Source organism: Apostichopus japonicus, chromosome 19 (genome assembly GCF_037975245.1).
Source record: "Apostichopus japonicus isolate 1M-3 chromosome 19, ASM3797524v1, whole genome shotgun sequence".
NCBI classification, from domain to species: Eukaryota; Metazoa; Echinodermata; class Holothuroidea; order Aspidochirotida; family Stichopodidae; genus Apostichopus; species Apostichopus japonicus.
The window spans coordinates 13,975,861-13,992,724 of record NC_092579.1 but is presented as its reverse complement, the minus strand read 5'-3'; the positions used below and the strand labels follow the sequence as shown (position 1 = coordinate 13,992,724).

The following is a 16,864-nucleotide window of genomic DNA, read 5'->3' as shown; positions in this document are numbered from 1 at the left end:
TTTTAAAAGGCATACATAGCAGAGCAAATTCTAGAAATGTATGTCAATCTTGAAAATCTGCTAACCAAATCAGCGTTAAAGTACAGGACACATGTCTGTGCAACTACTTTTTTTTTATCAAAATACCTTAAAGATAACAAACCATCATAATTGCTTCCTTTTCCTTCAACTTTGGTCATCTTGTTTTAACACGTCTGTACCAAAAGGTGTACTTTGTACACTGATAGTACACAGTGTAGTTTGACTGTTTACCGTACCACAGTACTCTACCAGTTTTGTTTCCTATTCTAAGAAAGACCAACAGTAAAAGGCAATGCCAGGCGTCAATTTGCATAAAAAAAATACGGTTCGGTTATAATCTTTCACAAATCGTGAAGTCCAGCAGGAAGAAGCTACGTGCAGATTACTTCTATTTCAATTGAATTTAAGATTGTGATGCTGTATATCAGCTGGTACCCTCATCTGTAACAACTAATATACACTGTACAGTATATATCAAAAGGAAAGGCTACAGCCCTTTAGGTGTTCTTGGACACTTCTGTGTCTATAGAAGTTCAGGTTACATTCAATATATACATGTAACTGAGTGCAGAATATACTGTAGAGCATATTATTAACTTCGTTACATCCTAGGTAAAGCAGGATTTTGCATTGATTTTGCTTCATTTTTGGCTCTAAATTTATATTATGCATTGGCTAAATCATGCTTTTATTTCAAATATATAATACACATAAAGTCCAACATTGTATTTAACTTCTGATATGGAATATTCTAGCCTTTGATAAAATTGTCAGAAACTGGCAAAGAAATATGAAACAAGTCTTTATTTCAATCTCTGGGAAATTTGTAGTCCTAGTGGAAGGACTTGCAATTATCCCATTTTCATGATCTTTCACAGTTTATGATGTGTATGGACTTTTTTTCTTTTTTTGGTGTCATTGGAACTTTTTAAGTAATTATTACAATTTGTCTTTGCCTAAAGACCCATGTACTGCATGGCCTATTGAACTTGAGACTTTCAATATTTAAACTTTCAAAAACTGTGAAAAACTATCAAGACTATCAAATGAAACTGAATTTATTCCAGATAATGTGTCAAACTGTGTGAAACCATTTTAAAGCCTCTCTTGGCTAACACAGTTCTCAAATTAGGCCATGTGCAACATCTGAAAACGTTACTAAATACTTCCAGTAACAAATAAAACAGTTTCTTCTCTGGGAATCTTAAGAATGAAAGGAGATTTGTAGTGCAGGCAATGGGTGCAACTTCAGAGTAATTTAACAAACGTCTTGTAATTATTGCAATATGGATGTAAGGTTTCAGTGTTGATCTGTATCTTTTTATCATGAATACCACATTAGGCACCTATTATTCCAGCTTGTTTTCTTATTTACTTTTTTGACTCACTGTAATACGGATCAAAATGATTCCAGGTCTAACATTAGTCCAAGTAAACTAAGCCAAAGGCTATCCTGACTCTGAGCTTGGCCTACTTTTGACTGTTTCTTCCTGTTATCAAGTTCTCCTAAAAACAGTACACATCATGAGACTGATTCACAATCCCATGAAGTCATTTGTAAGTTAAGCAATGAATGTGACTTGTGTTGCACCAACAGGTGCCAATCCTCAATTGTTCTAGCATAGGCTAAGTTACAACATAATTTGTGTCTAGCTTGTATAGGACTCTCACATCTGGGCTATCTACCAAAATCTGTTAGGCCCAAGTGCAAGTGGTTGAGCCTGATCAAAGCCTAGTAGCTAGCAGTTAAACAGGCTCAGTCTCACAGTAAGTCCAAAACCGAATTGCCTGGCATTGGGCTGAAGCCTCAATCGAGCCTAGAATCTGGATTAAGCAAGCTCTACTTTGTGGTAGCCTAGGCCTGGACACTAATGCCACTGGTGAAGCCTTGGGTAAAGCATTTCTAAACGATACTTTGATGATAATGAAATTTAAGTTGAATTAATTAAATGGAAACTTCAAAAGAGGAAAATTGGATATAGTGAGGTCTGGCTTAAGTTAGGAGGCTTGCTCATGCTAGTTGAAGTCTATGACCTAACAAAATAACACTAGCCTAAACTATGATAGTGTTAACTTGTTAGGCCTCATAGTCATACATGATTGGCGTGTAACTTTCACTGCTCCACTCTCTCATCACATATTAAGTTTTAACATAAGCAGCTTTCGGTCGCCAGGTACACAGCATTCTCGTTAATTATGTAAAACTAGATCTTACCCGGTACACATTTTCCGTAATTCGATGGAGTTGTTCACCAGTGGTCATCTTGAAAATAGTAATAATCCTTTCAAATTTGCACAAAAATTGTGAGTCTATCTTCTCACAAGGCCTAAATCATTTTCGTAAGTGGTCGCATGTAATGTATGATCGCGGGCAAAGTTGTTGTCGAAGTTTGATCGTTCTGGATTCTCCTTACTCTCTTGTCAATACTTCCGGATAGCGTATAACACCATGGAGGAAATTATTTAAGTTGAGGGGGTATCTCATTTTTGACCCAGAGTAAATTCACACAGTGCATACATCTCGTTCAACTGTACTACGCCGTACGGAGCCGGACGATATTTTGGGCCGGGGACTCTTCAGTCCCAGCGACCGCACGAGAGGAGAAGGAATGTGGAGGGGAAGATACGCACCCGGTCATGGTTAATTAAAGGACTGGCGAAATATGGGATTTAAGAGTAATTTTCATAATATACTTAAGGATAAATGAAGAAGTTGCAGAACGTGCAATGAAGTGGGTCCCAGGGCTCGAATTAAATGTTCTCGACACAACAGATTCCCGAAAATGGTAAACTGACAACCGACCACCTCACACCTCCCCCTTTACATATTGACGTGACAAAAAGTCCTAGGGTTTGCCGTCCACTATCAGTTTATTATCAGGCGCGTATCCAGGATTTTCTAACCTGGGGGCGCGAATTACTATCTAAGCAGAGCGCCACCATCAGTTGGCGCGCAGCGTACAAGAAAATTTCGGGTTTTGATACCCCCCAGATCACCGGAAATAGCACTTCTCGGGCTTGAAAATGACCAACCAGATGTACACTTTTGCCTGAGAACCAAGTGTTTCCCAAAAGTTTTTTCCATCCATAACCTTTTTGCAGATTGTCACCAGTCACACATCATGTTCGACCTCATTGCATGTCCTATGGATCATTGCTTTTGAAGGTGATTCTACGTCACGGCCCACAATATCCGAAAGCCCCACTTTTCAAGGTTTTAAGCCCATTATTTGTTAAGAATTTGAAAATTCACATTTCTCGTGAATAAAATCATTTGAAAACATACCCATAATGTTGCACAAAATTCAATCTATGGACAAGCAATATAGAAAAACCTCCTTGAACCCCTAACAGACAGGTCAAAGTTGCACGAGTAGAGGAAAGTATGATGAAGAATGTTGGTGAGGAAATTTTCGAAAATTCAGACACCGTTAATTTATTGGTGTAGAAATATTAAAACCTCTTATAATGGCTATAATAAAACTTCGTTGAAGGAAATTGCAAATAGCAGATGTTTCCGATATCAGGTATATCGAAACCGAACACTAAACACATAGGCGTAGGTCCCGTAGGAGGCTGTGGCTGCAGCCCCCCCCCCTCCCCCCCCCCCGCAACCAAACTTTTCCCCATCTTTTTCGGGCACCTACTGAAAGAAAAATAAATAGCAATGAATAGCTTAAAAATGATCTCCTTGGTAATTAAAATAAAGCTCTAAGCTTGGCCGACATTACTACTGTAAAAGAGAGTTTTGACATAAATGGATCTGTATGATTTTTCTCCATCTACATATAAGACATTTCGTTGTTTACATAGCATCGGTATACTGTGCAACTTTCACGGACCGTAAGGTACACGATGCTATGCACTGTAATGACCGATGCTTGCTTATATGATATTGGCATTGATATGTTGAACGCGCTTGGCTTTTTTTCGGGCAAGTCATTACAGCCCCCAATCCAATTGGGCTCCTACGCCTTTGACTACACACATAAACAGTTTTTGAGGCTGTTCATCCTGGAACATGCATTTCAATGCTCACTGATATAATGTTATATCTGCTCTTTGCTTAACAAATTCGAACAGGAGTGTAGCGAGTAATTGCCAAGGGAGGGGCGAATTCTGTAGGCAAACTATCTAAGCGAAGCGCCACCATGTGTTGGCGCGAAGCGTACAAGAAAAATTTTGGCCGAAAATGCCTCCCAGATCGCTGGAAATGACACTTCCCAGGCCTTGTAAGTTGCATCTAAGCATTGTCTATTTTGAAATTACTAGCGATGTCATAAAGAAAATTTGCTCGGGGGGGGGGGGGGCGGTCGCCCCCTTCCCGAAATGCGTCATGTGCCCCGACGACTCGGTCGAGTTCAAGACCAGCCACAGTTGGTTCCATATAGCACAATTGTACAATTGTTTAAGGCGTCCATACACACACACGCGTTATGATAGACCATATATAGTATTTATATAGATACATTAGTGAGAGAGGAAAAATGGAAACGTCAAAAATGGAGTTGTCGTTGTAAGGGGTAGGGTGAGGCGCACACCCCCTCCGTAATTCTTGATCTGTCACTGGCTACCCTGTGTATATTATAGGGATCAGCGCTTTAACTATGACTGTTCCTCTTTCTCTTCCCGAGGTCTTAGCTATCTTCTACTCCCTCCTTTTTTCCTTTTTCTCTCTTTTTTCTTTTTCTTTTCCCTTCCTTCCTCTCCTCCTTTTCTTTTTTCCCCTCCTTTTCCCTTTTTTCTTCTCTTTTTTTCTCTCCTCTTTTCCTTACCCGGGGGGCGCGCGCCCCCAACGCCCCCCCCCCTGGATACGCACCTGATTATACTGAAACATGCGGTACTGTTCATACACTGCAATTTATAAGGAAGTAAAGTTGGAAGACCTGTGTTAATGGCAAACCATGCCTCATATTTCTTATTACCTCCTTCCATTAATCAGGAGTGAAAATCTTTTAAAGATCGTTTGATTTTTCTGCCCTCTCATGAATTTGACGCAATAGTTAGTTAACAATAGGCCCAGTATGAACTTGTACAGGCCGGGCGGGAGTATGTAATTCTACCCCTCGACTACACTTTTCTAATCGGTTGATGCTCTTTACAGCATTTCCGAACTCAGGCAAATCGTTTTAGTACCAGGCACACGTAGCGACATATTTTCATCTCAAGTTCTTATCGAAATTTGGCCGAAAGTCGAAATCTCGACCAGTATGAGTAGGCTACATCCTAGGTTACTGAGCTTCATATTTCTTGTAATTTTATGCAAATTTGTTAACCAATGCTAAGTATACCACAATAGCTGAAAGTCTATATTAGCCCCACAATGGTACTGTTTTGGGCTCTGCGTCCTCTACACTTAGGTATACACGAATGGCTGTTAGCTTCATACCAATAATATACAAATAGCTGGCAATTAGTTGTGCACACTTCTGGTCAGCCTATTTCAGTTTTAATTGAAAGAAAATATGGAAGAACACTCAGAATTAGCACAAAATATCCCCAAAAATGGGGGTAAACTAAGTCCTGAACAAGACCTTAATCGTCGAAAGTGTTTGGCCCTGAAACGAAAATGCGATGGCGTAGACAGTGTAAGAACCGATGAAACTGTTTTAATTATAGTGTACATAGCTTACAAGCCTCGGCTAAATAGCCTAACGTTAGTTCTAGCCTAACCTAGGCCTAACAAGTACTAATAGTTAGGCTACGGCCTAACCTTGGCTAAGTATTAACTATTATTCAGGGACCACAGTGGAAATAAGTCTGCTGGACAGATTTTCAGTGTTATCCCTACACCTTGTGTCATGTTTTGTCTTTTTACTTTTGTGTGAAATTAATCAATCAAAACTTGTTCGACAGCATACACTATCACAGGCCAATAGCCAAACTTTGACCTAGCCTAATCCTGGTAAAAACAATGTTACAAGAAGCCACAACAGGGATAGCAACATGGATAGTAATACAGTAAAATTTCATTGCAAAATAGATTTTCAATTGCAATATTGATATTTCATTAATATCATATTGAAACTAATATGGTACAATAACAAAATGCCAAAATTAGGACATCAACAGTGCTCGGAGCTTCAACATTTTGTTTGGTACCTTGATCCAGTGCAAGTTTTAAATTCTTGATGGTGTCTGTCATATTTGAGACAAGGGCATTTCTGGAAAGGAAGACTTATACGGGAATAAATTAGTGTTGAAATTTTGTATAGTTGTTTTGAAGTATATGAATTACTCTCTTGTAAAATACGATGGTTCCTGTGTAGACACTGCTTTACATATATGCACCTGTATAGCAGATTAACCAATTTGCATAGCATTTTGCGATTGTGAATAAATTATTCCCTGTTATTGGTGAATTTGGAAACATTGCACTCATAAACCAAAGGAGTATAATAGAAGAAAAATTAATTTGTTCCATTTTGTCAGACTGAAATTTCTTGTTTACACAGGATAACAAGAAGCTCTTGAACAGGATATACCATGTTCGGAAGACAATAAGCAGACTAAGCAGAGAGAAGAGGTAACACAGAAAGTTTGTCAAAGAACAGATCTTTTGTCTCTTATTAGTTTTGCATATATATCTCTATAACTTCATATAATGAGAGCCATGCGAGAATTTTACACAATTTGTTTAAGTTGAAACGTATGATTGTATTATATGCATTAATGCAGTGCATACAATTTCTTGTCACACACATATATTAAAGGATATATGCAATCAACATTCCATCTGATTTACTTCAATAAAATTTGTCGCAACTGACAACATTCATAAGTTATACTGTCGATCAAACTCTCAGCCTGATATCTGATCTCTTATAAATATCAGCTTTCGTGTCTATGTAACTGTAGCCTTGTTTCTCTCAAAACATGGAGACTACAATCGAGATGAAGATGTGTCTTTGAGGAACTTTACATACTGACTGTAACTTCCAGATAAGGTGTAGCCTTTTTTGTTGCCAAATATCTGCAGTTGAAATCATTTCCTTCCTAATGTGATAGGGAACCCACCATAGGAATGATCTCTTGAAGTAGCAATTTTAACCACTATTTTGCTTTGTAAGATTGCCAATCATGCCTTCAATTTTGATTTTCTATTGTTTGGGTAAGTTTTTTTCTTTCTTTTAAGATTAATTGTACATGAAAGTATCAAAACTACTATAGTTTTTTAGAGCAATCTTGGCATTATGAGTAACACATTTTTCACAAAATACCAACTTTTTTAGCTAGTATTTACAAAATTCCTATGTACAGTATATATATATTGTTTAATGATGAGAAAAGAAAGCATTTTGATCTTAAAATTTGTGTTTTTCTTTATAAGGGGATTGATGAAGAAATTAAATGAGTTGAAGGATTCATACAAAACAATTGAAAGGACAACTCCCCTGGAGGTAAGAACAGCTTGGTTTTCATCGCTAGATCAATCGAAAAAAACAATGCGTCATTATGTTTCAATAAATATACGAACTGTATGTCCCCCACACCTTCTTCCCTACTGTTGCATTTTAATAGTTTATGTAAGAAAACTATTCAGGAACAAAACAGTTGACTTTATACAACTACTGAAGGTATGCACGAATCTAGGGCCATTACGTCATGGGTACATACCGTCATACATTTCTGCCATAGGTTTCGATCAATTCAGCCATTGTGGAAAGGAATGGATTTTAAACTGGTGTACAGGAATGTATCGGTGAAACTTTCTTTGAATCGCATGAAAGGATAGGTACACCGTCTTCATATGTGACAGTTCGGGAGATAGTTAAGACAAGATTGGGGAATTTATACACAGTCTTCAATGTATTGATAGAATAGGTTTAATTGTAAGTTCATAAGAGTCGATACACTGTCTTCAAATATATAAAAGTCGGTTGAATAAATCAAATTAAATTAGGCTGATTGTTACTAAAAAATCTGATCTGATTGTCGTTCTAAAAGAGCAATTTTGCGAACCTAGTTAGAGTGCATATACAGTGCACTCACAATAATGTGCTCTTTCCGCCATACAAAAATTGCTTTACCGCCATTGCGATAACACATGGCGGAATGGCACTTTTTGTATGGCGGAAAGAGCACATTTTCTATAGCGGAAAGTACTGATGGCGGAATGATACGGTCGCGGGTATGCTCAGCTTAACAGTTATAACTATTGTAACCTTACTATTCTTGAGACGAGTGGTTTGTCACTGCCTGAGTATTACGTTAAGAAAAAAGCACTTGATATCCTTCTTTTCTATTAGTACAACCATTTTCAGAGGTTTTGTATAACGGTTGATATCACCCTTGCCTTTAGTGACCGTCCTTGGCAAAAAGTGGCAAAAAGTTTGCTTGAAAACGAAATAAGGCACAAAAAGGACAGGAGTTGTAGGAGCTGACAAATTGCTCTTAATAACCATCCAAGTACTAGAATAAATGACTTTCTTTCTTTAAAGTTGTAAATTTAAAGACGTGTGTATTATCATCCATATTCACACATATGTTATAGTTGCTCTATTATTAATTACATACATTATCTTTTCTTTTCATTTAACTGTTCTTCTACACTCTTTTCTCAGGATGGGCCGTTCATGTATCTGCTTGGGTTTGCTGACCCAGCAGGTCATAGAACAAACATCAAACCGATAATCGACCCAAGGACAGGATTTCCTGTCGTCACCAAACCCAAGGTGAACAAACCTGTATCTCGCGAGCCAACTTCTACTCCAGTGTCCAGGAAAAGGAGAAAAGATGGGGTCAGGATAGAGAAAGAGAAAGGTTTGTTGATATTCTAGCTTCTGTCAAATTTAATTTACAGTGAAGTCTGTCTGGATGGTTCAGACACATCTGGACAGGAGATAATCCTGGTATGACAAGAATTTACATAGTCCAGTTTCCAATATTGTAGAGCAGTTTGTTAATATTGTAGTACAGTAGGTAGTACGATGCATCATTAATAATTATAATTTAGATAGTCCAGTTTCCAATATTGTAGAGCAGTTTGCTAATTTGGTAGTACAGTAGACTGTACAATGCATTGCAGTGAATAAGTTAGTGTTCATTCATACTTAGTAAAGATTCCTAAATCCTATTGGTCCATTCAGGTCAGCTGACCGTGGTTAATCCTGTGAGTAACGCACGGTAAAATTACGGGGCATCACTTTAATAAATCTTTGGTTATATGTAACCAAAAATGTTTTGTTTTATGATTTTTTCCCCACACAAATGGTAGTGTATGAATGAACGGGTGTTAATGCTATCGCTGGATGCACTCGGGCTCCGCCCTCGTGCATCGCTTGCATTATCCCCCGATCGTGCATTAATCCTGTGAGTAACGCACGCTAGACCGTTGATTAACCCCTTATTCAAATTTTGTGCACATGGTAGTCTGAAGGCTCTAACCTTTGTCCCACATAAAATAGTATGGCTACTGTGTGCACAAACTGCTATATACATCTTTGCACTTTTATAGCAGTTTGCCCAAGTTTGCATAACATTTTGCGATACCGGGTAAATTATCTCCTGCATTGTGTGTTGTATACAGTAGTAGGGTGCTGTATTTGAAGTTCTTGAGCACTTATTCCTCTGTGTGCTATAATTCTTTTTTAGGATTAAAATTGTTGCTTATTCTCATCTGATTACCATTACTTCACCAACATTTGGCTAACTAAGGTGCTGCATTTCCTTTTTTTTCAGCACTAACTACTCTGTGTACTATCATACTTTTTTACTGTTATCGTCAAAAAAATTCAAACATTTTACTTAAAATTTAAATATAGTTTTAGTTTGAAGGAGTTGGTGCTTTACATTTTAACCATAGTAGGAAAGAGTCAAAGAAGAATTAGGATATAATCCTCTTCTCAGTGGATTAACATTGTTACTTATTTCTAATCTGGTTACCATTATTTCACCAACATTTGGCTATAAACTACTGAACCGAAATGACTCTTCCATTGTGACAGATCCTAACGCCCCAAAGAAGCCAGCCAACGCCTTCCTCATGTATTGCCAGGAGAAGAGATTATCAGCTTCGCTGGCTAATAATGCAGATAAACCCAGGGCTGAGATGAGTCATGCCGACCTCACCAAACAGCTGGCTAAGGAATGGAATGACCTAGAAGAAAAGGATAAAAAGGTGCTGCTTCTCAAATTTATTTTTAGTGAGATGATGTTCTTTGATGTTTATGGTGTAGCATTATATCTATTTATGTTTGTCAATGTATTCATGCAACGTGAGTCTTGCTCAGAATGACACTATGTAGTCTATCGCACGCAATGAGTGACAAAAGTGATCACCCAAAGTGGTCCAAGCAAAAACATAATCTAGGAAATTCATGATTCATTATACTTGAACCAATCAGAGAACATATTTGTCAATGTGTGCACATGTTGTTTACACATTGTAATAATAGAATTGTTTTTCAAAATAAAAAGTAACCTTGCTGAGAGGGGCTGTTGTGAAATTCAATGATTCTAGCAATGCAGCTCCAGTTTATTCACTTTCTAATTTGTTAATGTGTGAACATGATATTTTCACATTGTGAGAACGATAGTTTTGTAAAATGAAAATAAATGTAATCTCTGATGGGGAAAGGGGATTGGGGAGGGGTGCAGGTGAGGTAATCAATCTATATATAATGTTCCTAGCAATGCAGGTATCTTTATTTGTTGGAACACATAGAACACATTGATTAATTTCTGGATATCATAAGTACATCTACCAATCTTTGATCCAACATTTTGAAAGACCTGTTTCAATATATTCATATTTCTAAAAAATAGCCAATCACCTCCAGATGTCAAGTTAACACCATTCAATCATAAATGAAAGACTTTATGACTTTTCAAAGTCAGTCTGTTTCAACCATTTTGAAAACATCTTATTTAGTTTAACTTTAAATGCCAACGGAATAACTTTCCAGTACCGCATAGCAAAATGCTTCTGTACGCATGCACCATGATCAGAATTTGCCACTCAAAACATAACGATGTCTAGCAGAGTTTGTGTAGAGAAAGATAGTATTTTTCAGAAAATCATGAGACTGAAAAACATTCTTAAAACTAAACGTTGCCTCACAAAATAGAAACACTATAGTTTTGGTGGAAGAGATGTCATTAGTTTTTTTCTCTTCTTCTTATGTGTATTTTTTTTGAACTATATATTTGTTGTAATAATACTTGACTGCTGACAACGTTATGAGATCTTTCCCTATTTCTTTAGGAGGATGACAAGCCTTCTTCTTCTTCTTCCATTCCCCTCTCCGACGAGGTATATTAGTTTCGTTGTATGCTTGTTTTTTTTCCTATCGCAGCATTACCGTTGAGGATGTGCTCTGTGTGTCCAAATACAAATAAGATCATTCACTATCTGCCCTTCTGTCCTCAGTGAGTGGATTACTCTGCATGCTTTGTACTGCAGCTCCCTCCCTCCCCCACCCCCCCACATCCTTACCCCCACCCTTAAGCTATATTTGGCTTGAGTGTTTTGTATTAAATCCTGCCTAACCCTACCACTGATAGCATTTATCACAAATAATTTACAAAAGCTCTTCCCTCGTCTATAATCCACAAACTGTAGATGTAGAGTTAATGCGAATTCTTTTGAAGCTATGTACATTTCAAAGCACAAAAGTTTACCTAGAAAGCTCCTGGTCGTAAAGAATTTTGAAATGCGGATGCTGAGTTGAAGTCAAGTCGTTTGACTCTATTGCTGCAATCCAAACAGGATGTGCCTTTGAAGGATACTGACGTCTATCAGATATTGTAATTATGAGTCCACAGTTCTATGACTGAATACAAAGTTGTATTATTGCCGATGTCAGCCAACAATCTAGCAGTATTATTAATTAAACGTAACTTACGCTAGTCACTACAGAACGACATTGCATTTGTCGTGTAGTACTGCACTAGAGAATTTCCTTCCCTATTTTCTATGTTTTCCTATTATCATAGTGACAGCTCATTAATATTCATTTTTTACAATAGCCCAGTGCAAACCAAGCAAGCATATTTACTGCTTTAATTTTCTTTTGATACTGTCTCTCAGCTTTTCCTAGACATTCAGGGAATGTTAATTATTTGACATCACAGTGAGGGAAGATTCTTCTAGAGTATTTTAATCAAATGCAAATTAAATTTGAGCATTGTGTGACTGAATGTGTGACTCATTAGACTATCTAACATTTTGGGGGTGTGGGGGAGGGGGGGTACCGATGACCTTTAAGCCACATGTGTTTTGAGTAAAATCATTGACAACTTGAAGACACCTCAAAGATTTCTTGCCAATCCCTCACAAACTAACAGTTGCTGAAAAGTAAACATAATCTGCTCACTCGATATTTGTTTGCTGATCACAATCCCTAATTTTCCTGGTGCTGCATAAGGCAGGTATTGCAAAACAGTGTGTGGCACCCAAACAGTCAGTTAGTTAAAAACAACATGAGGATATCTTGGTTAGTGATTTGTACAAATATGTAGTTTCTAATACAATATATGTCATCCTCTGGCATTATGCTTCATGGTTAGTCATTCTCTAGTCAAGTGGTGAGGTAGGGCTTCCTCACCGGCACCTCCGCGTTCTGTCAAAAGCAAAAGGATTTGTTAATTAGTCAGTGATTTGTAGAATATATTGCACCTTTAATTCAAATATATGACCCTTGGGGCATGGTGACTTATGGTTAGTCAGGCTCAACCTTAAAATGGCGACGTAAGGGTGCCTCAATGGTACCCCATAGCCTATCAATGACGTAAGGGTGCCTCAATGGTACCCCACAGTCTGTCAATAACAAAAAGATATCTTAGTATGTTATGTTTAAGGATATTGTAGGTATCATCCAAAAGAAAATCACTCAGTGTTTTAACCTTGAATAATCAACATACGGTACGTAGCCATTGCTTGGCTCCCAGTGTAGTGTGCAGTACAGTAACCTGATTGTCAGACAGCTCTTTATGTTTGAGAAGGGTGCAAGATAATCTCTATAAATATCAGGAATCTCTGTGCTTTAAAGCAGCATTTTGCATCCTTTTCTATGATTAACGTTGTTGGCAGGGAAAAACTTGGCTAATATCTTAGTTTGCTGTTTTGTGATTGATATATATAAAAAACTCGATGGACATGTCAAAAAAGTAGAAAACGGCGAGCAAACGCAAATTGCTGCTTTAAGCTTGGGTAAAATATAGTACATAGCCATTGTTTGACTCCCAGTGTAGTGTGCACAGTACAGTTACCTGATTGTCAGACAGAAGGGTGCAAAATAATCTCTATGAAGATCAGGACTCTCTTGGGAAATAATAAGGGAGTTGTCATATTTTATGACAAAAAAAATAAACCCTTTCAAATATTGAGGTTCTGCACATTTGATTCTTCACCTTTGATGGAACGTTTTCTAGCATAATAATACACAGATTGTGTTGGCATAGTGTGTTTGACCATGCAGATATATGTACAGTATACGATATATCTGTCATCCAGTGTCTTTCTTGATGCTAAGTGAAGCCCGATTGGAATCATCTATTTCTTTTTAAATCTTGTTCTAAGACATGAATTGCAACTCGAGTCTGGAACAAGAAGAGCCAAAGCCACTCCCAACGTTATATTAGTACGTTACTGTGTGTTTGTGTGTGTTTGGAGGGCAGGGATGGACGGGACGGGAAAGTCTCAAAAGGAAAGAATAAGATTGTCCTTGAGTTTGTGGCATGAAATTACTGTATATGTCAAAGTAACGTTTTTTGATCATTCCTTTTCAACCCTCCTCTGCCTGTTTCGCGCTTCCCCTTCCCACTGCTCCTTGGCGCTGCTAATATTTTGCCCGTCACAAACTCCTAGCGCGTGCACTTAACCATCATTATGTTTAGAGTGTTACTGTATATTATCCCTGCTGCATGTCGTTTGAAGTGTTTGACCTCCAGTGATGTATTTTATAGCTCTCAGCAAATTGATATCCAAATTTGTCTCACAAGAACATGAAAAATAAAACAATCATTACCACTAACAATTGTTCTGTAAACAAACTTGCTCTTCTGTTTTGTAAATTAATGTCAACAACCCTTTTTGATTAACACTAACCATTGTAGCTCTGCCCTCCTCCTGCATGTACAAGTGCTTTACTTCTTTTAATTTAAGTAGCTGGTCGTGTTGTAACTTTAGTCTTCAGGTTGCCTACCGAATATAATTAGCAGTCAAATGTATGTTTGTTGGCTTGTCGCCAAGGTATCAAAAGCTGATATTACTTTATTTATTTATTTATTCTACGCTGTCAATTACCAGCTGCGTTTATTGCACCATTGTTCGTAGGGAAGAATGCTATTGAAAGGACTTTACCCTGGACGTTAGATTAGCTGAATGACTATATTATTGGAAGTGAAACAGAATTGTATAATAACAGTCATAAAACACAACAAGCTGCACTTTGATTTAGGGAACTGTCAACCATGTTTGTTATAATTATATATTAATAAGCTCCTGTATCGTCATTTAATATGCAAGTATTCTTTCTAAAAATGAGATAAATGTTAAGGCTTAAAATGAAGTCTGAAAGTTCACAGTTAAAATATCTGGAATGTGCAATTGAATAGCAAATTTGTAATCATTCTGAATAGCTCATTAAGTTGACTTATGTTTCTTTACTTTTTTATAAGGGGGGGGGGGAGGAGAGGGGGGGCGACAGATGACTTGAAGGCTCTGAGGCAATTTACCATAGCAACCAGGCATTATTCCACATTATGATTCTTTTGCAACCATAGACAACACAGTGTTGGTGTTTCACCAAATAGCCTGCTTTATTAGCCTATTCTTGATTCCAAATATATGCAGATATTCCATGGCAATGTTCCAGATCTGGTCATGTGATATCAAAAGGAAAAAAAAAGTATACAACGTTATCGATTCTTCTAAACACACCAATCATCTTTTACCTAGGGATTCAACAGAGAGGATTTATTCCTCAAGTATCTTGTTTTTTGTGAGAATTACTGTGTGAATTATATGAACCATGAATGCTGAGTATTACTGAGTCATGAATTGGACCTAACCGCTAAGCCCCCGGGCCCGAATAAACTATTGCTTTATATGACTTGATCAAGTCCTTTTTGCTGACTTTGCATTTTTATTTAGAATTAGGAAACTAATAGCTGCACTGACTTTTAGCAAGTACTGAGACTAATTCTAAGGCACTTGCATTTTTCAAGGATGTTACTGAATTGACGACTTCAGAGACTTGTGACTGCAGGTGCAGGCTTTGGGTGGTACAGAATCTCTGGGGCTACATATGTACCTCTTTAATACACAATGGTTCTTGGTCACTTTTATGATTTTCACTAAAATGGTAGCTGTATTTCAAAGAGCTTGTAGAGTTTGAACTGTTTAGTAGTTTCTCGATACTTAGCACGGTTTTGCTAATGAATTTGAAATGGTTGTCTTTGGATCAAACTCAGATGGACAATTGGATTTTTTTTTTTAATTCACACAAAGAAATGATGATAAGTGAATCATTAATGGTGTAAGTTATCTCCTATTAGTTTGATTGCAAAGCAGTAAATTGTTATCACAATTATCAAGTTCATGCAAAACCTATTAGAGCATGTGCATTTCTAAGGTAACCAAATAATCCAAAAAGTTGAGATTTTCTTGATTTCTTTTAACATGAAAATGTTAACTTTAAGAACAGGTAGTCTTAACAATTGTAATTTATATCAGTGTGGAGGAGAATTTGATCAGTGTTTTGCTCATTATTTTGCTTTGAATATATGTTTTCATTCCACGTTCAATTTCCCTTTGTCTTTGAGTATACGTAAAGAATGATAGGCTGTCAGGTCCCCTCCTGTTGTAGTTAGCATTGTATATGCACATAACTTTCGTGACATTCATTTGCTAATATTGATATCCATCCACAGAGATATTACGTGGCTTATGAAAAAGAGAAGGCAAAGTACGTGGAAGAGGTGCGACAGTATTCCAAGGACCTCATGATCGGGAGTGCCAAGTCCGTATCAAAGGCTAACATCCCTAATGTTGGAGCAATGGTGAAAACTACCATTGTTAATGGCACAGGTCCTCCGTCAGACGTGACAAAGAAGTTTCTCAAGGATCCCGTGACACTGCCCGCTTCAAAGCCATCTGTCGTGTCACTTTTGAAGCAGCCAAAAGTTGAAGGAGCGGTAGAAGTTGATCCCTACTCTTTCGATGGAGATTAGCAAGGATTGTTGATTGTGTGAATTGTGGTATCTTAATTTTCTGATCTTTGGTATGTTAATGTAATACAATGAAATCTGCTCTACTGTCAGGGCTGATCCTTTAAAGGTTCTTTGGTGAGATGAGGTAGCATAACTTTTTTTATCAGGCAACCTTTTCTAGTTACCTTTAAAAATATAAAAAAAGGTAACCAGGTTTGCGTTCCTTAACGCATTTAATCTTGTCGTACAAGGAAATTAGCATTATGCAAAGTCCCTGGTTTGTTCCAGGGAGAACCAGCAAACAATCTGTAAATTCAGTTTTACTAATATTGCTATATTTAGCAGTGTAGGAAATAAGTCAGTAGTAGCAATAGTAGGTAAAGGAGAGGGGGTGGGGGAAATGTACCACATGGAGGGGGTCGGGTTGAAATAAATTTAATTTCCTCAGTCTGTAAATCAGATCAGTTTATGCTTCTGTGTAATGTTTTATTGTATTTTAGGGGTTATCTAGGATAAATGTGAAAGTTCTCAGAACTATTATACTAACTCTGATTTAAACTTTGGTGTTTGTAATTATTTGTTATTTATTTTTGTTTACTGCATACTGTAATATGTGACATTTGTAATTTATAAGTAAAAATGAGAATAAATACACAAACAATGAAAAAGTGCACAATAAAAAAACTAT

General features: G+C 37.3%; 2 protein-coding genes across 5 annotated transcripts in view; one reads left to right on the top strand and one right to left on the bottom strand.

Annotated features, from left to right (window-relative positions):
- LOC139960648 (BAR/IMD domain-containing adapter protein 2-like) overlaps positions 1–2,422 on the bottom strand; it is an 86,103-nt gene extending 83,681 nt beyond the window's left edge. For all 3 annotated transcript variants that reach the window (XM_071959186.1, XM_071959188.1, XM_071959189.1), the window contains exon 1: positions 2,237–2,422. In XM_071959186.1, coding sequence (XP_071815287.1) covers positions 2,237–2,284 — 48 coding nt within the window. In that variant the 5' untranslated portion in view covers positions 2,285–2,422. The remainder of the gene's footprint in view (positions 1–2,236) is intronic.
- A 3,004-nt stretch (positions 2,423–5,426) lies between these two features.
- Positions 5,427–16,833, top strand: LOC139959529 (uncharacterized). Of its 2 annotated transcripts, XM_071957232.1 has the most exons (7): positions 5,427–5,609; positions 6,477–6,547; positions 7,352–7,421; positions 8,586–8,784; positions 9,969–10,141; positions 11,228–11,275; positions 15,898–16,833. In XM_071957232.1, the coding sequence occupies exons 1-7, from the start codon at positions 5,487–5,489 to the stop codon at positions 16,195–16,197; spliced, it is 984 nt and encodes a 327-aa protein (XP_071813333.1). In that variant the 5' UTR covers positions 5,427–5,486; the 3' UTR covers positions 16,198–16,833. The 2 variants fall into 2 exon arrangements, with proteins under 2 accessions (XP_071813333.1, XP_071813334.1); XM_071957233.1 differs by lacking the exon at positions 11,228–11,275 and having other exon boundaries at positions 5,429–5,609.
- The last annotated feature ends 31 nt before the right edge of the window (positions 16,834–16,864 follow it).